This window comes from Rutidosis leptorrhynchoides, chromosome 2 (genome assembly GCF_046630445.1).
Source record: "Rutidosis leptorrhynchoides isolate AG116_Rl617_1_P2 chromosome 2, CSIRO_AGI_Rlap_v1, whole genome shotgun sequence".
Classification (NCBI taxonomy): domain Eukaryota; kingdom Viridiplantae; phylum Streptophyta; class Magnoliopsida; order Asterales; family Asteraceae; genus Rutidosis; species Rutidosis leptorrhynchoides.
This window is the reverse complement of record NC_092334.1, coordinates 597,734,365-597,761,377: the sequence shown is the minus strand read 5'-3', so window position 1 is coordinate 597,761,377 and position 27,013 is coordinate 597,734,365. Positions and strand designations below refer to the sequence as shown.

General features: G+C 32.5%; 1 protein-coding gene across 2 annotated transcripts; it reads left to right on the top strand.

Annotated features, from left to right (window-relative positions):
- The first annotated feature begins 21,009 nt into the window (after window positions 1-21,009).
- On the top strand, window positions 21,010-25,430 carry LOC139893391 (E3 ubiquitin-protein ligase XBAT33-like). Of its 2 annotated transcripts, XM_071876555.1 has the most exons (11): window positions 21,010-21,482; window positions 21,609-21,668; window positions 22,138-22,209; window positions 22,299-22,477; window positions 23,376-23,536; window positions 23,706-23,764; window positions 23,865-23,911; window positions 23,993-24,136; window positions 24,229-24,320; window positions 24,465-25,003; window positions 25,155-25,430. In XM_071876555.1, the coding sequence occupies exons 1-10, from the start codon at window positions 21,306-21,308 to the stop codon at window positions 24,989-24,991; spliced, it is 1,518 nt and encodes a 505-aa protein (XP_071732656.1). In that variant the 5' UTR covers window positions 21,010-21,305; the 3' UTR covers window positions 24,992-25,003; window positions 25,155-25,430. The 2 variants fall into 2 exon arrangements, with proteins under 2 accessions (XP_071732656.1, XP_071732655.1); XM_071876554.1 differs by having other exon boundaries at window positions 24,465-25,430.
- Window positions 25,431-27,013: the final 1,583 nt, after the last annotated feature.

Genomic DNA, 27,013 nt, shown 5'->3' with positions numbered 1-27,013 from the left:
AAAGATAAACTTTCATTACATCGAAAGTTGACGGTATGCATACCATTTCATAATATATCCAACTATAATTGACTTAATAATAATCTTGACGAACTCAACGACTCGAATGCAACGTCTTTTGAAATATGTCATGAATGACTCCAAGTAATATCTCTAAAATGAGCAAATGCATAGCGGAAGATTTCTTTCATACCTGAGAATAAACATGCTTTCAAATGTCAACCAAAAGGTTGGTGAGTTCATAGGTTTATCGTAAACAATAAAATTCATCATTTTGATAGACCACAAGATTTAAATACTGCATGGTACAAATGGGCCCGAATCCTATACCCACCTGTAATGTACATGCGATATCTTTTGAATACAGTACACCTTTCTCGTGTACGAAATCCATTTTTCATAAATCTTAGTAACCGTACACATATCTCGTGCACAAAAATAACATACACATAACCTGTGTATAAAATCATTCTCTCGATACATAACATTCACTTTACTTTCATTGCTTGGCTTGGTAACCGACCTTAACATATAATGCGCATCAATAATATTCCCAAAAACAGAACATCTCGTCTGTATAATATATAAACCTCGAAGTACTAAACACCACGCCCACTAGCTCTTCCGTCTAGTGAACATTCTGGGTGGGGGTGTTAAACCCGGTAACTACCTTTAGGATTCGCGTGAATTAGGGCCATACCCGCTTCTAATTCTTAGGTTACCAAGCAATAATAATCAGGGAAAAAATATTCACATCAATTGGTGGCAATTATCATGTCCACATAATTCAATAATAATCCACAGAACTTCTGTCTGCATAATAATTTATTCGAGGAATGTTTTGCTTGTGTCTATCTCGTCAAACATTAATAAAAGCATTTCATGTATTCGAAGTTCAAAAATATATTTCAAAAGCATTTAATAACGCAGTTGTAAAAAACAGCGCATGTATTCTCAGTCCCAAAAATGTAAAGAGTAAAAGAGAATCAAATGAACTCACTAATCTGTATTTTGTAGTAAAAATACATATGACGTCATTGAACAAATGTAGGGTTGACCTTGGATTCACGAACCTATATCATTTGTATATTTATTAAAATATATAATGAAAGTCACATAATTTCATTTATTAATATATATGTAATTGTAGTTATATAAAATTTATACTAAATTTCATTTAAAATATATATACTTTACTTATATATTTATTATATCTTATGTTATATTTGTTTATTTTGTATGTATTTAAAATAACTAATATTTATACATTTAGTTATATTACTATATCCATATATATCTATGATTAGTATTAAATGTTAAATTCAATAGTTTATTGTATGAAAGTATTTATATAAAAATGTAATATGTTTGATATATGGTTATATGAAATATTATTATAATTAGTGTATATGTAATAAGTGTATTTTATGTACAAAATATTTATTTGTTAAAAAAATGATAGTTTTGGCAATAATGATTTACTAATATTAATAATAACAATTTTATTGATAATGATAACACTAATAATAGTAATGATATTGTTAACAATAATACGTAGGTTAATAATAATAGTAATAATACTAATAATTTCATAAATGATACTAATACCTATTTTAGCATTACTAATAATAACAATTATATTACTTGTAATAATAATAATAATATCTAATAATAACAATACTAGTAACAAATATAACAATATTTAGTAGTAATAATCATACTAATAATATTGAGTGTTAATTAATAATACTAGTACTTATAATACAACTAATAATGATAATAATCAATTTAATAATTGTAGTGACCCGAACTTTTCCATGTTTATATATATTAATTGAGATTGATATTTACATGATTAAATGTTTCCAACATGTTAAGCAATCAAACTTTTTAAGACTTGATTAATTGAAATATGTTTCATATAGACAATTGACCACCCAAGTTGATCGGTGATTCACGAACGTTAAAACTTGTAAAAACTATATGATGACATATATATGGATATATATATATATATATATATTTAACATGATACTATGATAAGAAAACATATCATAAAGTATATTAACAATGAACTACATATGTAAAAACAAGACTACTAACTTAATGATTTTTAAACGAGACATATATGTAACGATTATCGTTGTAAAGACATTTAATGTATATATATCATATTAAGAGATATTAATACATGATAATATCATGATAATATAATAATTTAAAATCTCATTTGATATTATAAACATTGGGTTAACAACATTTAACAAGATCGTTAACCTAAAGGTTTCAAAACAACAATTACATGTAACGACTAACGATGACTTAACGACTCAGTTAAAATGTATATACATGTAGTGTTTTAATATGTATTTATACACTTTTGAAAGACTTCAATACACTTATCAAAATACTTCTACTTAACAAAAATGCTTACAATTACATCCTCATTCAGTTTCATCAACAATTCTACTCGTATGCACCCGTATTCGTACTCGTACAATACACAGCTTTTAGATGTATGTACTATTGGTATATACACTCCAATGATCAGCTCTTAGCAGCCCATGTGAGTCACCTAACACATGTGGGAACCATCATTTGGCAACTAGCATGAAATATCTCATAAAATTACAAAAATATGAGTAATCATTCATGACTTATTTACATGAAAACAAAATTACATATCCTTTATATCTAATCCATACACCAACGACAAAAAACACCTACAAACACTTTCATTCTTCAATTTTCTTCATCTAATTGATCTCTCTCAAGTTCTATCTTCAAGTTCTAAGTGTTCTTCATAAATTCCAAAAGTTCTAGTTTCATAAAATCAAGAATACTTTCAAGTTTGCTAGCTCACTTCCAATCTTGTAAGGTGATCATCCAACCTCAAGAAATTTTTTTTTTCTTACAGTAGGTTATCATTCTAATACAAGGTAATAATCATATTCAAACTTTGGTTCAATTTCTATAACTATAACAATCTTATTTTAAGTGATGATCTTACTTGAACTTGTTTTCGTGTCATGATTCTGCTTCAAGAACTTCGAGCCATCCAAGGATCCATTGAAGCTAGATCCATTTTTCTCTTTTCCAGTAGGTTTATCCAAGGAACTTAAGGTAGTAATGATTTTCATAACATCATTCGATTCATACATATAAAGCTATCTTATTCGAAGGTTTAAACTTGTAATCACTAGAACATAGTTTAGTTAATTCTAAACTTGTTCGCAAACAAAAGTTAATCCTTCTAACTTGACTTTTAAAATAAACTAAACACATGTTCTATATCTATATGATATGCTAACTTAATGATTTAAAACCTGGAAACACGAAAAACACCGTAAAACCGGATTTACGCCGTCGTAGTAACACCGCGGGCTGTTTTGGGTTAGTTAATTAAAAACTATGATAAACTTTGATTTAAAAGTTGTTATTCTTAGAAAATGATTTTTATTATGAACATGAAACTATATCCAAAAATTATGGTTAAACTCAAAGTGGAAGTATGTTTTCTAAAATGGTCATCTAGACGTCATTCTTTCGACTGAAATGACTACCTTTACAAAAATGACTTGTAACTTATTTTTCCGACTACAAACCTATACTTTTTCTGTTTAGATTCATAAAATAGAGTTCAATATGAAACCATAGCAATTTGATTCACTCAAAACGGATTTAAAATGAAGAAGTTATGGGTAAAACAAGATTGGATAATTTTTCTCATTTTAGCTACGTGAAAATTGGTAACAAATCTATTCCAACCATAACTTAATCAACTTGTATTGTATATTATGTAATCTTGAGATACCATAGACACGTATACAATGTTTCGACCTATCATGTCGACACATCTATATATATTTCGGAACAACCATAGACACTCTATATGTGAATGTTGGAGTTAGCTATACAGGGTTGAGGTTGATTCCAAAATATATATAGTTTGAGTTGTGATCAATACTGAGATACGTATACACTGGGTCGTGGATTGATTCAAGATAATATTTATCGATTTATTTCTGTACATCTAACTGTGGACAACTAGTTATAGGTTACTAACGAGGACAGCTGACTTAATAAACTTAAAACATCAAAATATATTAAAAGTGTTGTAAATATATTTTGAACATACTTTAATATATATGTATATATTGTTATAGGTTCGTGAATCAACAGTGGCCAAGTCTTACTTCCCGACGAAGTAAAAATCTGTGAAAGTGAGTTATAGTCCCACTTTTAAAATCTAATATTTTTGGGATGAGAATACATGCAGGTTTTATAAATGATTTACAAAATAGACACAAGTACGTGAAACTACATTCTATGGTTGAATTATCGAAATCGAATATGCCCCTTTTTATTAAGTCTGGTAATCTAAGAATTAGGGAACAGACACCCTAATTGACGCGAATCCTAAAGATAGATCTATTGGGCCTAACAAACCCCATCCAAAGTACCGGATGCTTTAGTACTTCGAAATTTATATCATATCCGAAGGGTGTCCCGGAATGATGGGGATATTCTTATATATGCATCTTGTTATTGTCGGTTACCAGGTGTTCACCATATGAATGATTTTTATCTCTATGTATGGGATGTGTATTGAAATATGAAATCTTGTGGTCTATTGTTACGATTTGATATATATAGGTTAAACCTATAACTCACCAACATTTTTGTTGACGTTTAAAGCATGTTTATTCTCAGGTGAATATTAAGAGCTTCCGCTGTTGCATACTAAAATAAGGACAAGATTTGGAGTCCATGTTTGTATGATATTGTGTAAAAACTGCATTCAAGAAACTGATTTCGATGTAACATATTTGTATTGTAAACCATTATGTAATGGTCGTGTGTAAACAGGATATTTTAGATTATCATTATTTGATAATCTACGTAAAGCTTTTTAAACCTTTATTTATGAAATAAAGGTTATGGTTTGTTTTAAAAATGAATGCAGTCTTTGAAAAACGTCTCATATAGAGGTCAAAACCTCGCAACGAAATCAATTAATATGGAACGTTTTTAATCAATAAGAACGGGACATTTCAGTTGGTATCCGAGCGTTGGTCTTAGAGAACCAGAAAATTTGCATTAGTGTGTCTTATCGAGTTTGTTAGGATGCATTAGTGAGTCTGGACTTCGACCGTGTTTTCTTTAAAAATGATTGCTTAACATTTTTGTTGGAAACTATATATTTTTAACATATGAATATTATGTGATATATTAATCTCTTAACGTGTTTGATATTATGTGATAGATGTCTACCTCTAGAACAAGTCCCATTGACTCACCTAATAATAATGAAGAGTCAAATGTAAATTGGAATGATTTGTGGACTGATTCACAAGTTCCCGAAGAGGAACCGGAAGAAGAGTCGGAACCGGAAGAAGAATCGGAACCGGAAGAAGAATCGGAACCGGATGAAGAAATAGAACCGGTGGGGGAAATAATAAAACGGTTAAGTAAAAGAAAATCCTCAACCAACCGACCAAAGTTAATTATGGTCAATGGTGTTTCCGCCAAGGAAGCAAAATATTGGGAGGATTACCAATTCTCCGATGAATCGGATTCCGACGAGAATTCCGATGATGTTATAGAAATTACCCCAACTGAATTTAAAAAGGCAAAAGAAAATAATAAGGGAAAGGGCATAAAAATAGAGAAATCTAATTCCAACCCCGATGAACTTTATATGTATCGTCAACCCCCGAAGTCCTTAAGTTGTAACAATGACCCGGGAACCTCTAAACCACCAGGTTTTTCTAAACCAATGTGGACAACGACGGCTCGTATTAGGGGAACAGCATATATCCCTAGAAACTTGGCAAAACGAACCAAAACCGAAGAAGAAGAAACGAGCGAGTCGGAATAAGATAGTTGTATTCGTGTGGTGTAATATATGTAATATAGTGTTCTTATGCTTTATGATATATGTAAAAATTGCTTGTATTAATAAGTATTTTTTTTTATGAAACTAACTCTTGTCTATTTTACAGTTTAAAAACACAAAATGGATAGACAACCCAATATTTTAAGAGACCTACCCGGAGACATGATTGATGAAATCTTGTCTAGAGTCGGCCAGAATTCTTCGGCACAACTATTTAAGGCGAGATCAGTTTGTAAGACATTCGAAGAACGTTCCAAGAATGTCTTGGTTTATAAGAGACTTTCGTTTGAAAGATGGGGGATATCACATTGGGAAACCCATAAGTTACGATGTGTTTACTTTGACGCATATATTGCGGGGAACCCAAATGCTATTTTACGCAACGGGTTAAGAAATTATTTTGACTCAATATATCCGAATATTGGACTTCGTGATTTAGAAAAAGCGGCTAACATGCAACATAAAGAAGCATGTTATGCTTACGGATTAGTAATGTTCGCTTCTCACCAAAGTGAGAACAAGAACATCGGGCTACAACTATTAAACAAAACATTTCCACAAGTGACGGAGTCGGTAATTGGGGTAAGAAATGAGGTTTTTAGATTATTACGGGACTGTTGGACATTACGTAACCCTCGTCCCTTTGATGACGTTACAACACGCTGTCTTATCAACGGCCATAACGGTTATGTTGCACAAGACCAAGGATGGGAAGTAGTCCTAGTAAAACCAGAATGCATGACTTGTTTCTGGACGTATGAATTACGTGTCTTTATTGCCTTTGCTGAACGACTTGTGTACTAGCTAGAATTGTCTTCACAACTATCTTGTATCAAAGTTATTGTGTGCTATATTTCATGCTTTATGTAAAATAAGCGGTATTGTAAGTTTGTAAAATATTGTATAAAAGTTTGAACGCGAAATATTATTATAATCAGTTTTTCATATAGAATTGTAGTAGTTGAATTGTATATTAGCTACTAAGTATGAACTTAACGGGTAGGTACTACCCGAATTTAAACTTATAAAACGCTAATATGAAGAAAAAGCTTTTATAAATGAGTTCATATTATGCTACAAAATACTATTAACTACTCTTAATATTCTGTATGATTAACTTGTTCCATTTAACTATTTTGAAGGAAATGGCACCGACTACTCGACACACCGTGAATATGAATGAAGAGGAATTCCGTACCTTTCTAGCTTCAAACATAGCCGCAGTACAGGCTGCGCTACATACCAACAATAACCTTGGATCTAGCAGTACATGAAATCGTGTAGGATGCACCTACAAAGAATTCACTGCCTGCAAACCTTTGGAATTTGATGGAACCGAAGGACCGATCGGATTGAAACGGTGGACCGAGAAGGTTGAAACGGTGTTTGCCATAAGTAAGTGTACTGAAGAGGACAAAGTGAAGTACGCTACGCATACCTTCACAGGTTCTGCGTTAACATGGTGGAATACCTATCTAGAACAAGTGGGACAAGATGATGCGTACGCACTACCGTGGTCAACATTCAAGCACTTGATGAACGAGAAGTACCGTCCCAGAACCGAGGTCAATAAGCTCAAGACAGAACTTAGAGGGTTACGAACCCAAGGATTTGATATTACCACGTACGAAAGACGATTCACAGAATTGTGCCTATTGTGTCCGGGAGCATTCGAAGATGAGGAAGAGAAGATCGACGCGTTTGTGAAAGGATTACCGGAAAGAATCCAAGAAGATATAAGTTCACACGAGCCCGCCTCTATACAACAGGCATGTAGAATGGCTCACAAACTAGTGAACCAGATTGAAGAAAGAATTAAAGAACAGACTGCTGAAGAGGCCAATGTGAAGCAAGTCAAAAGAAAGTGTGAGGAAAACGGTGATAAGAATCACCAGTACAACAACAACAGCAATTACAACAATAATCGCAACAATTATCCCAACAATCGCAACATCAATCGCAACTACAACAAACGGCCCAACAACAACAACAACAACAACAACAGCAACTACAACAATCATCCCAACAATAATAATAACCGCAACAACAACAACAATCAGAAGCAGCTATGCCAAAGGTGTGAAAAGAATCACTCGGGGTTCTGCACCAAATTTTGCAACAAGTGTAAAAGAAATGGTCATAGCGCGGCGAAGTGTGAGGTCTACGGACCAGGGGTTAACAGAACGAAAGGAACAAATGGTGTCGGAACGAGTAATGGCGGAGCAAGTAGTGTCGGAGCAAGTTATGCCAATGTAGTTTGTTATAAATGTGGAAAACCAGGCCACATTATTAGAAATTGCCCGAACCAGGAGAACACGAATGGACAAGGCCGTGGAAGAGTTTTCAATATTAATGCGGTAGAGGCACAGGAAGACCCGGAGCTTGTTACGGGTACGTTTCTTATTGACAATAAATCTGCTTACGTTTTATTTGATTCGGGTGCGGATAGAAGCTATATGAGTAGAGATTTTTGTGCTAAATTAAGTTGTCCATTGACGCCTTTGGATAGTAAATTTTTACTCGAATTAGCAAATGGTAAATTAATTTCAGCAGATAATATATGTTGGAATCGAGAAATTAAACTGGTTAGCGAAACATTTAAGATTGATTTGATACCAGTAGAGTTAGGGAGTTTTGATGTGATAATCGGTATGGACTGGTTGAAAGAAGTGAAAGCGGAGATCGTTTGTTACAAAAATGCAATTCGCATTATACGAGAAAAAGGAAAACCCTTAATGGTGTACGGAGAAAAGGGCAACACGAAGCTACATCTTATTAGTAATTTGAAGGCACAAAAACTAATAAGAAAAGGTTGCTATGCTGTTCTAGCACACGTCGAGAAAGTACAAACTGAAGAAAAGAGCATCAATGATGTTCCCATTGCAAAAGAATTTCCCGATGTATTTCCGAAAGAATTACCGGGATTACCCCCACATCGATCCGTTGAATTTCAAATAGATCTTGTACCAGGAGCTGCACCAATAGCTCGTGCTCCTTACAGACTCGCACCCAGCGAGATGAAAGAACTGCAAAGCCAATTACAAGAACTTTTAGAGCGTGGTTTCATTCGACCAAGCACATCACCGTGGGGAGCTCCTGTTTTGTTTGTCAAGAAGAAAGATGGTACATTCAGGTTGTGTATCGACTACCGAGAGTTGAACAAACTTACCATCAAGAACCGTTACCCACTACCGAGAATCGAAGACTTATTTGATCAACTACAAGGCTCGTCTGTTTATTCAAAGATTGACTTACGTTCCGGGTATCATCAAATGCGGGTGAAAGAAGATGATATTCCAAAGACTGCTTTCAGAACACGTTACGGTCATTACGAGTTTATGGTCATGCCGTTTGGTTTAACTAATGCACCAGCTGTGTTCATGGACCTTATGAACCGAGTGTGTGGACCATACCTTGACAAGTTTGTCATTGTTTTCATTGATGACATACTTATTTACTCAAAGAATGACCAAGAACACGGTGAACATTTGAGAAAGGTGTTAGAAGTATTGAGGAAGGAAGAATTGTATGCTAAGTTTTCAAAGTGTGCATTTTGGTTGGAAGAAGTTCAATTCCTCGGTCACATAGTGAACAAAGAAGGTATTAAGGTGGATCCGGCAAAGATAGAAACTGTTGAAAAGTGGGAAACCCCGAAAACTCCGAAACACATACGCCAGTTTTTAGGACTAGCTGGTTACTACAGAAGGTTCATCCAAGACTTTTCCAGAATAGCAAAACCCTTGACTGCATTAACGCATAAAGGGAAGAAATTTGAATGGAATGATGAACAAGAGAAAGCGTTTCAGTTATTGAAGAAAAAGCTAACTACGGCACCTATATTGTCATTGCCTGAAGGGAATGATGATTTTGTGATTTATTGTGATGCATCAAAGCAAGGTCTCGGTTGTGTATTAATGCAACGAACGAAGGTGATTGCTTATGCGTCTAGACAATTGAAGATTCACGAACAAAATTATACGACGCATGATTTGGAATTAGGCGCGGTTGTTTTTGCATTAAATACTTGGAGGCACTACTTATATGGGGTCAAAAGTATTATATATACCGACCACAAAAGTCTTCAACACATATTTAATCAGAAACAACTGAATATGAGGCAGCGTAGGTGGATTGAATTATTGAATGATTACGACTTTGAGATTCGTTACCACCCGGGGAAGGCAAATGTGGTAGCCGATGCCTTGAGCAGGAAGGACAGAGAACCCATTCGAGTAAAATCTATGAATATAATGATTCATAATAACATTACTACTCAAATAAAGGAGGCGCAACAAGGAGTTTTAAAAGAGGGAAATTTAAAGGATGAAATACCCAAAGGATCGGAGAAGCATCTTAATATTCGGGAAGACGGAACCCGGTATAGGGCTGAAAGGATTTGGGTACCAAAATTTGGAGATATGAGAGAAATGGTACTTAGAGAAGCTCATAAAACCAGATACTCAATACATCCTGGAACGGGGAAGATGTACAAGGATCTCAAGAAACATTTTTGGTGGCCGGGTATGAAAGCCGATGTTGCTAAATACGTAGGAGAATGTTTGACGTGTTCTAAGGTCAAAGCTGAGCATCAGAAACCATCAGGTCTACTTCAACAACCCGAAATCCCGGAATGGAAATGGGAAAACATTACCATGGATTTCATCACTAAATTGCCAAGGACTGCAAGTGGTTTTGATACTATTTGGGTAATAGTTGATCGTCTCACCAAATCAGCACACTTCCTACCAATAAGAGAAGATGACAAGATGGAGAAGTTAGCACGACTGTATTTGAAGGAAGTCGTCTCCAGACATGGAATACCAATCTCTATTATCTCTGATAGGGATGGCAGATTTATTTCAAGATTCTGGCAGACATTACAGCAAGCATTAGGAACTCGTCTAGACATGAGTACTGCCTATCATCCACAAATTGATGGGCAGAGCGAAAGGACGATACAAATGCTTGAAGACATGCTACGAGCATGTGTTATTGATTTCGGAAACAGTTGGGATCGACATCTACCGTTAGCAGAATTTTCCTACAACAACAGCTACCATTCAAGCATTGAGATGGCGCCGTTTGAAGCACTTTATGGTAGAAAGTGCAGGTCTCCGATTTGTTGGAGTGAAGTGGGGGATAGACAGATTACGGGTTCGGAGATTATACAAGAAACTACCGAGAAGATCATCCAAATTCAACAACGGTTGAAAACCGCCCAAAGTCGACAAAAGAGCTACGCTGACATTAAAAGAAAAGATATAGAATTTGAAATTGGAGAGATGGTCATGCTTAAAGTTGCACCTTGGAAAGGCGTTGTTCGATTTGGTAAACGAGGGAAATTAAATCCAAGGTATATTGGACCATTCAAGATTATTGATCGTGTCGGACCAGTAGCTTACCGACTTGAGTTACCTCAACAATTCGCGGCTGTACATAACACTTTCCACGTCTCGAATTTGAAGAAATGTTTTGCTAAAGAAGATCTCACTATTCCGTTAGATGAAATCCAAATCAACGAAAAACTTCAATTCATCGAAGAACCCGTCGAAATAATGGATCGTGAGGTTAAAAGACTTAAGCAAAACAAGATACCAATTGTTAAGGTTCGATGGAATGCTCGTAGAGGACCCGAGTTCACCTGGGAGCGTGAAGATCAGATGAAGAAGAAATACCCGCATCTATTTCCAGAAGATTCGTCAACACCTTCAACAGCTTAAAATTTCGGGACGAAATTTATTTAACGGGTAGGTACTGTAGTGACCCGAACTTTTCCATGTTTATATATATTAATTGAGATTGATATTTACATGATTAAATGTTTCCAACATGTTAAGCAATCAAACTTTTTAAGACTTGATTAATTGAAATATGTTTCATATAGACAATTGACCACCCAAGTTGATCGGTGATTCACGAACGTTAAAACTTGTAAAAACTATATGATGACATATATATGGATATATATATATATATATATTTAACATGATACTATGATAAGAAAACATATCATAAAGTATATTAACAATGAACTACATATGTAAAAACAAGACTACTAACTTAATGATTTTTAAACGAGACATATATGTAACGATTATCGTTGTAAAGACATTTAATGTATATATATCATATTAAGAGATATTCATACATGATAATATCATGATAATATAATAATTTAAAATCTCATTTGATATTATAAACATTGGGTTAACAACATTTAACAAGATCGTTAACCTAAAGGTTTCAAAACAACAATTACATGTAACGACTAACGATGACTTAACGACTCAGTTAAAATGTATATACATGTAGTGTTTTAATATGTATTTATACACTTTTGAAAGACTTCAATACACTTATCAAAATACTTCTACTTAACAAAAATGCTTACAATTACATCCTCATTCAGTTTCATCAACAATTCTACTCGTATGCACCCGTATTCGTACTCGTACAATACACAGCTTTTAGATGTATGTACTATTGGTATATACACTCCAATGATCAGCTCTTAGCAGCCCATGTGAGTCACCTAACACATGTGGGAACCATCATTTGGCAACTAGCATGAAATATCTCATAAAATTATAAAAATATGAGTAATCATTCATGACTTATTTACATGAAAACAAAATTACATATCCTTTATATCTAATCCATACACCAACGACCAAAAACACCTACAAACACTTTCATTCTTCAATTTTCTTCATCTAATTGATCTCTCTCAAGTTCTATCTTCAAGTTCTAAGTGTTCTTCATAAATTCCAAAAGTTCTAGTTTCATAAAATCAAGAATACTTTCAAGTTTGCTAGCTCACTTCCAATCTTGTAAGGTGATCATCCAACCTCAAGAAATCTTTTTTTTCTTACAGTAGGTTATCATTCTAATACAAGGTAATAATCATATTCAAACTTTGGTTCAATTTCTATAACTATAACAATCTTATTTTAAGTGATGATCTTACTTGAACTTGTTTTCGTGTCATGATTCTGCTTCAAGAACTTCGAGCCATCCAAGGATCCATTGAAGCTAGATCCATTTTTCTCTTTTCCAGTAGGTTTATCCAAGTAACTTAAGGTAGTAATGATTTTCATAACATCATTCGATTCATACATATAAAGCTATCTTATTCGAAGGTTTAAACTTGTAATCACTAGAACATAGTTTAGTTAATTCTAAACTTGTTCGCAAACAAAAGTTAATCCTTCTAACTTGACTTTTAAAATAAACTAAACACATGTTCTATATCTATATGATATGCTAACTTAATGATTTAAAACCTGGAAACACGAAAAACACCGTAAAACCGGATTTACGCCGTCGTAGTAACACCGCGGGCTGTTTTGGGTTAGTTAATTAAAAACTATGATAAACTTTGATTTAAAAGTTGTTATTCTGAGAAAATGATTTTTATTATGAACATGAAACTATATCAAAAAATTATGGTTAAACTCAAAGTGGAAGTATGTTTTCTAAAATGGTCATCTAGACGTCATTCTTTCGACTGAAATGACTACCTTTACAAAAACGACTTGTAACTTATTTTTCCGACTACAAACCTATACTTTTTCTGTTTAGATTCATAAAATAGAGTTCAATATGAAACCATAGCAATTTGATTCACTCAAAACGGATTTAAAATGAAGAAGTTATGGGTAAAACAAGATTGGATAATTTTTCTCATTTTAGCTACGTGAAAATTGGTAACAAATCTATTCCAACCATAACTTAATCAACTTGTATTGTATATTATGTAATCTTGAGATACCATAGACACGTATACAATGTTTCGACCTATCATGTCGACACATCTATATATATTTCGGAACAACCATAGACACTCTATATGTGAATGTTGGAGTTAGCTATACAGGGTTGAGGTTGATTCCAAAATATATATAGTTTGAGTTGTGATCAATACTGAGATACGTATACACTGGGTCGTGGATTGATTCAAGATAATATTTATCGATTTATTTCTGTACATCTAACTGTGGACAACTAGTTATAGGTTACTAACGAGGACAGCTGACTTAATAAACTTAAAACATCAAAATATATTAAAAGTGTTGTAAATATATTTTGAACATACTTTAATATATATGTATATATTGTTATAGGTTCGTGAATCAACAGTGGCCAAGTCTTACTTCCCGACGAAGTAAAAATCTGTGAAAGTGAGTTATAGTCCCACTTTTAAAATCTAATATTTTTGGGATGAGAATACATGCAGGTTTTATAAATGATTTACAAAATAGACACAAGTACGTGAAACTACATTCTATGGTTGAATTATCGAAATCGAATATGCCCCTTTTTATTAAGTCTGGTAATCTAAGAATTAGGGAACAGACACCCTAATTGACGCGAATCCTAAAGATAGATCTATTGGGCCTAACAAACCCCATCCAAAGTACCGGATGCTTTAGTACTTCGAAATTTATATCATATCCGAAGGGTGTCCCGGAATGATGGGGATATTCTTATATATGCATCTTGTTATTGTCGGTTACCAGGTGTTCACCATATGAATGATTTTTATCTCTATGTATGGGATGTGTATTGAAATATGAAATCTTGTGGTCTATTGTTACGATTTGATATATATAGGTTAAACCTATAACTCACCAACATTTTTGTTGACGTTTAAAGCATGTTTATTCTCAGGTGAATATTAAGAGCTTCCGCTGTTGCATACTAAAATAAGGACAAGATTTGGAGTCCATGTTTGTATGATATTGTGTAAAAACTGCATTCAAGAAACTGATTTCGATGTAACATATTTGTATTGTAAACCATTATGTAATGGTCGTGTGTAAACAGGATATTTTAGATTATCATTATTTGATAATCTACGTAAAGCTTTTTAAACCTTTATTTATGAAATAAAGGTTATGGTTTGTTTTAAAAATGAATGCAGTCTTTGAAAAACGTCTCATATAGAGGTCAAAACCTCGCAACGAAATCAATTAATATGGAACGTTTTTAATCAATAAGAACGGGACATTTCAATAATAATACTAATGATAATAATTATAACAATAATAATAATAACAATAACAATAATAATAATAATAATAATAATAATAATAATAATAATAATAATAATAATAATAATAATAATAATAATAATAATAATAATAATAATAATAATAATAATAATAATAATAATAAACTACCTCATAAAGCTTCATAAAAAAAAATATGGCACGCACCAGGCTCGAACTCGAATCCCTTGCATTCCCTTCAACACCCCAAACCAACTGAACTAATCTATTTATCTGTTTTTATTCCCATATTAATTTATTTATCCAAACTTTCTGTTTCATCTTCTTCTTCACATCACAGATTAAGTCGACCAGAGTAAGAATCAAACAACAACTAAAGTTTTAATTAAATTTTTAGAGTAAAACATGACAACTGAATGTGAGGAATCCAATTTAAACACAGCAAAAGTATCAATTAAAAATTTAAAGGCTGAAACGGCCTTCGGTTGAACTTGATGAACACATAATCGAATTTCAAGTTCCAGGGCGCTTTAGACAAAAGTTTTAACATGAATTATGTTGCAAATCATCCCTAGAAACTTTCTCAAACCTCAATTTCACTTGAATCATAACAGAAAGTTTGAATTTGAGTGAAGAAAGTTCGTTGACTTTTTAAACCCAAAAACTTTGACTCGAGAATTCGAATTCGATAATAAAAATTGGATCTTAATACCTTACAGGAAGTTTGAGTGGGTGATTCCAAACGCAATTGCATTTTTACATTGTGGGATTTAATTCAAAATCGAATTTTTGTTAAAAAAGTTGAAGAACAGGGTGATATCGAGCTGTATTACTTTTCTGTTGAAATTTATCAAGACTTATCAATTAGTAACTGTTGTGATTGATGATTGGTGACTGAAAGTAGTATGAATTCGTTTAACAACTGAGTTGGCTTGATTTATAACAAGTTGGTCGACTGAATTCCTAAGCAGGTACTACGAAAAATAATAAAAAATAAAAGGAGAGAACGGTGTCTAACAGAAATCGTACCCTTTAAACTGTATTGATTGTAATCTGTTTTTAGACAAGAATCTAAAATTATTTAAAAGTTGAAAGTAACTTGAAACTAATTACGATTCCAAATCAGATTGCTACGGTTCTTTTATAAATAATATTTATAATTAATAATTATAGTTATATTAATATTAATCAAAATATTAATAATAATAATAATAATATTAATAAGGATAAATGAGTAATAATAATAATAATAATAACAATGATAATGATTTTAATCAGTTTCATAATATTTAGTGCTAATAATAACAAAAATGATAATAATAATAATAATATTATTATTAGTGATAATAATAATAATTTGTATTATTTTCTAAATACTGATTTTAAATTAATAATAACAATATTCATATAACAAATTACATGTATTATGTTTTATATCTATATATAATATTAACATAATAATATTAGTCATGATAACAGTTAATATTTAGATTATAACTAAATAATAATTTTAATCATTCTTATAGTAATATTTATATTTAAGTATTTATTTTGATAATCATAATCTTATTAAAATTTTATATTTAACATTTATTAATATTACTAATAATGATATTAATAATAATGAAAGTAGTAATAATATAGTTTGTCATTACTATTATATCTTAGTTTGTTGTTACATTATATATATTATATATGTAAATATGAATACATTAATAATGTTATATATATAATTATTATATATCTATTTACTGTATTATTTCATATTATAAATTTCAATTCATAACATTTATATCTTACATATATATTTTACAATATACATATTATAATAGTTATGTATAGTTATCATATATGTTTATATATATATTGTTTTTAATAATAACTTCATCATATTATATATTATTTTACATATTTATTTCTACTGTTTAATTTGTATTCTATTATTTCACATTATTATATATATATATATATATATATATATATATATATATATATATATATATATATATATATATATATATATACATACATATATATTTACATACTTACTTACACACAATGGTTCGTGAATCGTCGAGAACAGTCGAAAGGTAAATGGGTACATGAACACAGTTCAAAGATTTAGAGATTCAATTAAATAGACTTTGCTTATCGTGTCGTAATTATATTAAGATCAAGTTTAAATTTGGTCGGAAATTTCCGGGTCGTCACATTTTTTGTGATGTTGTAAGTTGAGTGTGCTTTAGTATATTGTCCTAGGATGTTATAGTTTTATGGCAAGTAGAAAACGACCAAGGAAGTTCGGTATTGGTATAGAATGTTCAACTGGAAGTCTTCAGGATAATGATAATGTCTTCAGCGAGCTGGTTAACTTCTCTAGACATGCAGTAATTAAAAATATGTTACGATATCGTAATACTCTTCAAGTGGGTCAGTCTTCTGAAATGTCTGCTAGCGTAGTTGAGTCTGCTACTCCTTTCGTTTTAAACGATGCAATATCTTCACATTAGTTTCGTTTCATCTTTGAATAAACATTTACCTCATACTGGTAATGTTATCTAATATTTGATTTCCTGATATTTTTTCTCAGTTTGTATTATTTGTGTGGTGAATTTGGTTTTATTTATATCTTTTATTTTTTGATTGAATGACATCAGTAGTTGTTGATTGTGATCCTGTATTAGCACTTCTAATACATCTGTACCAGAAACTTTTGTGTCATCTCATGGTACTAAAAATGTTTTAACTTCAAAGGTATTACCAACAACAACAACAACAACAAAACCCAATACCACATAAGTGGTGTATGAGGGAGGTGAGATGTAGACAATCCTTCCCCTATCCGAGAATAAAGTCAAGTCAGTTCTCCACTTAGAGTTCTCCACCTAGAGTGAAAACACTCTCAAAAGTAGAGAAAATCATCCCTCTCTCTATTCGACGGATAGAGAGATTGCTTCCGAGTGGACCTCCGGCCAATAAGTAAGAATTTTTTTTTTTATAAAATAAAATAAAATAAAAAATAAAATTGAGACGCCACAAAAATGGTAAAATCAAATTTCCATGGGTTTTAAATCATGCCTGAAATTTAATTTAGGCTCTAAGAGTCAGTCAAGTCGCCAATAAATCGACTCTTGCTGTTGACTCCATGGGTTCAAAGGTATTACCATATTTTCTTATTTCTTTCCTTTTATGTGTATTGACTTAAATATTGTTATTTACAACTGTTACTCGCAATGTGTTAATATTACGATTGATTTTTCTGTGTCAGGTGTATCTACAATATATAACCATTTTTTAAAAAAAAGACTTCATCATTTCAGGAGGATCTCTTTCTGTTGGAAGCCAAACACGACCAAATTGCTTAAAAAAGGTACACCAAAGCGTTAAACTAACAAACAGACCTTCAGCATTAAGAACTTAAGTAGTATCACATGATATTATCCGCGGGGTCAGTACCATCACCCAACTCCACCATTAATTGATTATCTACATTTCGGAATTAATTTAGTTGATTGCGATTTATGTTTTGTATAAGTAGATGTTTTTTGTTCTGCAGGGAGTTGGTCTGAGCGCGGAAGTTCCTCTACATCTTGAAATAAAATTTTCTTAGCTCTCATTTAATAGGGATATTGAACTATTGAATTAAGGATTGAAGTAGAAGTTTGCTATATTTATCCTATTTAAGTTTCTCAAGTAATCATGATCCCTAAAAGCTGAATTACCAATGTATATGAAATTTCAAAAGTATACCAAAGGTATGCCAATGTTTTGGTATGTTTTTCGATTTATTATTCAAATTATGATTGTTATAGTTTATAAAGGTTCATGATATTGAAAGTGACATATACTAAGATGGATAATAGGACTCGATGTATATTATTCTATTGGAGGTTAACATTGACAAGTGTATGAGATTAGGATCTTTAAATGGATGAATGTGAATATTAAACAGGTAGATTTTAGTTAGGATATATGGGTGAAGGATCCGATTTCAGTGGGGTCAAATTGGGCCGGTCTATATGGGTAACATAATGTTTATGATTGAAATTTTCGGTTGTTGATCTTTATGCTTAATGAGGACCATATGCATGTAATAAACTTAAATAGGGGAATCAGGATGATGTATACTACGGTTATTATATTGAACTATATATTTTTTGCATTGTTGTGAAGCTTTGGGATACAATGAACCTTAAAGTTCCATGTGCTCTCTCGAGCCAACTGTCGAGATAAGTTGTCACGGAAGTAGGTATGTCTTCACTTCATTTTTCTGCTAAAACCATATATCACGGAAGTAGGAATGCCACACTTTCTTTCTTTGCTTTCATAATTAAACTCGGTAATATAGCCTTAGTTGTAGCAAAATGTACAAAAGTAACAATGGCTCGAATAAGATCTGGGTAATAATGGGTACTCTCTGTCGAGACTAGGGAATAGGAGTAATTTTATTAAGATGTATGGTTGGATTGGAAATGTGATACTTTTAAATGCCCCTATCTACGAAACCAACAAGACCAAAACTTTAAGGCTTGAATTGATCATTAAACTTTGTTCTTAGACTGTTGTTTGTAGGTTGGATCAAAATCTACTGTTTAAATTTATTATTGATCACTGCAAGGCTAATGTTGAAAAAATTAACTGCATAACTGTGTAGGAACAGTTATTGCTCCTCACGATTGTTGGTCTTTCCTCAAGGAAATTCTATATGAATTCGGGTTCGAGGCCATCCTTAATATAAAACCAGGTTTGGATCTAAACTCTACTCTATGTACATTGATACAATGTGGTAAATAATATAACGTAATTGTTAATTTTTATTTAAAATGCACTGTAACATAACGGTGATGACTAAGAAATCATTAGAACAATTTGGGCTGGATGATTACAACCCCTAACTAAAGAGCAACGGTCATCTCAACAGATTACAAGATCAATACTGTAAGTACTAACTTTGATGCCTCAACTTCCATTTAATCTCCATTACTTGACATTTCATAACATTTTCTTTAATGTATCATTGTTTTAGGAGTGGAAACGTGCTGTCAGGAATCACAGGTTGAATAAACAAGGAGTTAGGTTACCAGGAGGCCGTGGTTCGTGAGGAGCGAGTCTTAAAATATTTACCCTTCAGTTTTGTGATAAAGTATAAACAATTACATTAGATTATTAAAATTTACCATACCAGGTACAACATATATATAGTATACCTCATGAACATCCGTTATGTTTTTTAATGTTAGATGTTTTTCATGCTTAGAAATGGTTCATGTACTGATATAAACGATCATATTTGAAAACAATTACAAGTGGGTTGCAACTTAGTGTGAAGATTTGGAGTGTGGATCGATGGGATTGGATTCCTAATGATCAATATGCCTGGCAAACGTGTTGGATTTGCCCGAGACCCAAACGGGTTTGGGTCATGGGTCGAATGGGTCTCAATTCTTAAACGGGTTGAATGGGTCAGTTCCAAACGGGTTGATCGGGTCGAGACCCATTTGTAACAAAATATAAGGTACGTATTACAGACCGACCAATTACGTAAAAAAGCTTTGTCAGAGATCTAAAAGATACTCACCACAAGACAACAAACTATGATTTTATTCACAATACATGACCACCTCAAAGATTAATTACATTAACTAATATGTGGGAAACTACACCGAAGACTTGAGAAAGACATTAAAAAAGTTGAATTATCACTGCCTGCAACGTTATAGGTGCAACGTTATAGGTCGAACCTATTAGCATATACAAACAGTTGATTACTACTACTTTCGAGTTCAAGTTTGTTACTCTTTTAACAAGATTTTTACATTTATATTTTTACACATTTGAAATTTTGGAATGTTATATTGTTTATTTATGTTATCATGATTGTTGAAGATTTTTCTTAAAATATTATCATTTAATAATACCCGCAAAACCGCGGATCTTTAACTAGTTATATAATTATTGTTTATCACGTTAATGTACAAATAATGATTTTGTCACACTTATTTAAAAAAAAAAAAAAAAAAAAGGAAAAGTCGGAAAATTTAGGTAAAACTAGAAAAATGAGCAACAATCGATGCAGAATTAATTTAATTAACGGTGAAAAGAAACTCCCCAACCCACAAACCCACCACAGCTCCTCCAATTTCATAACAAAACCCTAAAATAATCCCCAAACTCTTTTTACACTATTTATGTAATTCACGTAATCCAATTCAACAAAAATGGAAATTCACTTAATTTCCTTGTAAATATATCCAAACAGACAGACAGTTGACCTAATTTTAAATCAAACAAGTTGGATTTGGAGTATATTTTAAACAAAAAAAAAAAAAAAAAAAAAAAACCCTAACTGAAAGTACCGATCCAGAAACAAAAAAAAAAAAAAAAAAAAAAAAAAAATGGGGAATTCATTCGGCTGTTCAGCTTCAGGTGAACGATTGGTGTCGGCAGCAAGAGACGGTGATTTTGTTGAAGCTAAAATGTTACTTGATTGTAATCCATGTTTAGCTAAATACTCTACTTTTGGTGGTCTTAATTCACCTCTTCATTTTGCTGCTGCTAAAGGCCATAACGATGTATAATTCATCTCCCTTCTTTATTATTCTTATTGTTTATTTATTTATTGTTTTTTTGTTGAATTGAATGTATTAGTATTGTTTTATCGTTGACCTAGGTTTATATATGTTTTGATCTTTTTGTAGATTGTTGCATTGTTGCTTGATAATGGAGCTGATGTTAATTCTAGGAATTATTGTGGTCAGGTAATAATCTTTGATTTCGATCTCCATTTTTTAGTATCCATGTAGCATTTTAATAATTTGTATTTATATATTTTATATATATATTATCATAATAAAGGGATTTTGTTTAGGTGATCTTTACAATGATATCGTTTGGTTAGTGTATTTGACGATTCTAGTAGGTTTTGTTAAAAGTTAAAACCTTTTGTGTTAAAATCGAAGTTCGTTTTGATGAATAATCGAGGTAATTCGAGGTTCTAAACCCTAGGTATCAGCTGATTTTAGTTCCAGAACTGTTTTGATCAGATAATTTTGTTTAGGTATCTAATTTTCATGAATTTGGTTGGAATCTAGCGCTATTTTCACACATATGATACAATTGAGGTGATAATAGTCCATGTTTGACTTGTTGAGTAGTGTGAATTATGTACGGATTTATGTGTGTAAATTTTCTGATAATCGAACTGTTGTGTATTTGTGTAATATGAAGACGGCTTTGATGCAAGCTTGTCGATATGGGCACTGGGAAGTTGTTCAAACACTTTTGCTCTTTAGATGCAATGTAAGTTAGCTATCTTTTTTAAATTGTATCGGTATTGAATAAAGTTGAAAGCTTTAATTGTTTTGTAACTTGACTTGGTGTATTTGTAGGTTACGAGGGCCGACTATCTTAGCGGGAGAACGGCTCTCCATTTTGCTGCTGTGAATGGGCATGTACGTTGCATACGACTTGTTGTGGCTGATTTTGTGCCTAGTGCTCCCTTTGAAGCTACAGATGCACAAATAACTGGTGATGGAGGCAATGGTCTAAAAAACAAATATGACCAAAGGTTTGGATTTAGTTATCGAGTTTTCTATAGTAATATTACTGATTATTATTTTGACTGCTTTTAGTTTTTGGATACAGTGATGCTGATCTTTAGAATGTTTAGAGTTTCAATAATAAACTTTGGACTATAAGCTTAGCGCTTACTTGTAGTAGTAAACCTGAAATAGAAGAACATGATAACATTTCTTTCTTACCATATCCTCCTTTCATTGTAAAAAATACTTCTGCAAAAAAGTAACAATAAGAGTTGTAGAATATATTTTTTTGTCACTTATTTTTAAATCTTTTTTTAGTTAATACTCCATAAAAGAGTAAGTTGTAATTAGGGCGTTCATCGGTATGTTTTTTGGTTTGTTAGGTTTAATTGGTTTATAAATTTCTCAAAGAAAAACCGGAAACCGAACGGAAAACCGAATTCAAATGTCAAAACAAACCGAACCGAATTTGAATTCGGTTTTTGGTTCGGTTTCGGTTTAAAACAGAAAACAAACAAAATTAAAATTTCGTTAAAAACACCCTTTTAACACACTAAGTTACAAAATATGCATGATTATATGATACAGTATATGATACAAACTACTTATATATAACTATTAGTTAGTTCTGCTTCTTAGCCAATTCAAGCAATATCTGATTATCTCCTGCAACAGCATAACCACATTCACCTATTCAATCACTATCTCCTGCAACGCAGTACATTATAGTAAATTATCCGATTGTGACAGGTCAACGTCACTTTATAAGTTTCAAAATGCACATTCAAATAGTCCTACAGACATTATGCTCTTAGTTTTATGACTTTGAAACGGATGGCGCTTATATGATATCCTATCGAATTAGTTTATGAACATTTGAGATTCAATTAGTGATTTAATAATATCGGCCTTTTGTGATTTCAGTGCACTGGTGAAATTTGTAAACAAAGCTGCTGATGGTGGAATAACGGCTCTGCACATGGCTGCGCTAAATGGATACGCCGATTGTCTACAGCTGCTTCTAGATTTGCATGCACATACGTCAGCCGTTACTTTCCATTATGGGACGTCAATGGATTTAATAGGTATGTCAGTTGTTCATGATCTAAATATTATTGATTATCATTAGACACTTTGGGTGTTTAGATTTGCATTTTCAACTGATCATCTGATCTGATTATACAATTAGTTTCATTTTTTTAAACAAATATAGCTTCCTATTATCTTTGATTATTTACTTACATTGTCTTGTAGGAGCTGGAAGTACTCCTTTGCATTATGCTGCTTGTGGTGGTAATTTAAAATGTAGTCAGGTGATTAGTTTATCATATATAATCTTGAATCTTGACGTTGTCGTTTTAAAAGTACTCTCCTTTTCTTTATGTTAAATTTTTTTTCCCTCAAATTATTCAGATTCTGCTTGCAAGAGGTGCTAGTCGTTTGACATTAAACTGCAACGGGTACTTTTTTTTTTGTTATGGTTTTAATCTTGTGCTATTTCCTATTGTATAGTTGTTTATGAAAACATGTATGCTGTTTAGGTGGCTTCCTCTTGACGTGGCAAGAACGTGGGGTCGTCATTGGCTTGAACCGTTATTGGCACCAAATTCTGACCTGGCAATACCATTGTTCCCTCCGTCTAATTATTTATCGTTGCCTCTAATGAGTGTACTTAACATAGCAAGGTAATCACAACTAACTATCTCTATTTAGTAAATATAGTTATTATATATATTAATTTAGTTATACATCTGAAAATCACACAATAATTTTGCAGAGAGTGTGGTTTGCAGTCCTCAGCAACCGTTTATGATGATACTGATATTTGTGCTGTCTGCCTGGAGAGATCTTGCACAGTGGCTGCCGAAGGTTTGCTATCGTAGCATATTATCCATACTATGTTATGTTTTGCTATGATATATGTATATACATATACATAAATATATTATATGTTATGATTAATTATAGGTCAATAGGTTAATTATATATATGGTTTATATTATATATTTTCAGGTTGCAGGCATGAACTATGTGTGAGGTGTGCCCTTTATTTATGCTCAACAAGCAATAACCCGCCCGAGTCATTATGCCCAGCTGGATCCATTCCGTGCCCGTTATGCCGACACGGCATCATTTCATTTACAAAGTTACCCGGATCACCTGCAAAAGATATCAAACTACACATTCCTCTCGGTTTTTGTACCCCATGCATGCTTCACCCTCGGGAACCAACCGAATCCACCCCCGAAATCAGCAAAAACCGTGTATCTTCTGTTTCACCTGAATTATTCTGCCCGGTAACTTGCAGTCCGTTTCCTTCAGTTACCATGCCTTTGTGCACCTGCAGCGATAGCTCATGCCCATCGTCTGAAACACGAGATGATGAGGCTCGAGATGGTTCACCGTCTAACCGAACCGCCTCGGGTGAGGAAGGCAAATTTAGTGCACTCAGGCTCGAGAAAACAAGCTGTTCAAGCATGTTTTGGGGCAGGAGGAGCTGCAGTCGGGAACGACAGTGCAATTCAGAGATCAATGCTTGATTGATTACTAAGGTTAAGTTATGGGCATTTATATATCCACCATAAGTGTGCGTTAACAGGTTGTACAATACAATATGTTAATGCATATTCATAGTGGATATAGCAAAAAAGATTGTGGGTATATTACTGCCCTTAAATTATTTGGAAAAATGGTTTAATACAGGTTTCGAGATGGGAAAAATGCTATTGTGAAAGCAATAATGGCGGTTTTGCTGGAATAGTTTATGAAGGTGCTTAGTTTGCTTGTGAAGTTTTGTGCTATTATAACCTAGATTAAGAACACGAAGTAGGTGTGTTATGGATTGATGTTAGGATTTTTAGCAGAAAGTGTGTAAAAATGGAAAAAAACCGACGTATGTTTGTTGGGGTATATTGTATTATTTGTGGTAGGACACATTGGTCATTATTGGAGTACATGATGAGAGCTGTACTAACATAATATTTGTTCATGTTACAAGTCAGCTAATTTTTTCAATTATCAATACAACAAAAAAATCCAATGTCACATGACTGACTGGTGCATGAGGTGAGATGTAGACAATTATTCCCCTATTCGATTAGAGAAAATTATCCCTCTTTTTATTCGACGGATAAAAAGATTGTTTTCGAGTGGCCTTTCGAATTTTAATTTTATTTTATAATTTTATGTTATGATTATTTTGAAATGTTCGTAGTACAACAAATTGTATTTGAGGTTGAATTGTGTGTTTAATATTAACGGAGTTTGCACTCTGCGTAAATAAATATTCTGATTCTGATACATAAATAAATTTGGAGTTTATAGGTTATACGAGATTTTTAAATGTTAGTCACATTTTTCGTTTCTTTTTCTTTTTTCGTCCTTACAAAAAAAAATAGTCATGTTACATATACATTACTATATTAACTATTAGACAAAATCCATGAATAGTACCAACGGCGTTTCCGTCTTTTAACTTTTTTTCCCTCCTTTCCAAAAAGTCCCCCACACTTTGTTCGGAATTTAAACTGACCCCCCCAAAAAGGGGGGTAAAGTGTCAAATCAACATTTTCATAATTTTTTTTAACTAAACTCCACCCAAATATTCAACGGATCATATCTTCTCGCCCGCAACGAGTTAAATTTTTCCGACACCATCGTTAGGCTCAAAATAATTTTACGAACACAATGTCACTAACTATACGCAAAACGGACGCTTTTTAAAAAACGCTAAATATTTGAGTCCACTTTCATACACGCTAATTTTTTCCTCACGGGCTCCGTACATATTTTCATCTATTAACAACATATACATATGGGTCTTATTATTTTTAAAAAAAATTATTTAGTAATTTTTTTGATATTACTCGGTAAATATTCTATTCTTAAATCATACGGGGTGTTAATATAAGCTAACGAGTTAATTGAGTTAAATTTTAAAAAGTCAACAACTCCATAGCGAAATGCGAAAATACACACATATTGTTAATTTAAGATAACATCTAAATCTTTGACGGGTTATACCTTTTCGTTCGACTCGAGTTGCGCTTCAACGACATCATCGTTAGCCACGAAATAATTTTGCAAAATAAACATAATAAAATACATTGGAGATCGAACCCCGACGCGAAGCGAGGGTTGGAAAACTAGTTATCTATATTTATCGAAGAGATATAACAACTTATCATTTTGAGTTTGCTGTGTGTTATTATGCTTACAAAAATTCACATTGCAACATCTATATGAAAAATAGTCATGTCGAAGTAACTTTCTTCTTTACAAATACGAGGTAAATTCACCATTGTCTGCATTTTTGAATTTCAACAAAATAGCGGCCCTCAACTCTTGAATCTTTTTCTGTTGTGATATCTGATGAGGCCATGTAATCGTAATAAAAATACTCATTTTCTCAGATAAAGTATAGAAAAAGAATTAATCCGTTTAACCATTGGATAAAATTAGTAGTACGATTAACTTTTGACAACAAATACTACCAACATATATAGGTATCGCTATGTGTACATAGGTTGGCGTTAAAGATGAGTTGGCGCTATCTTACTGAC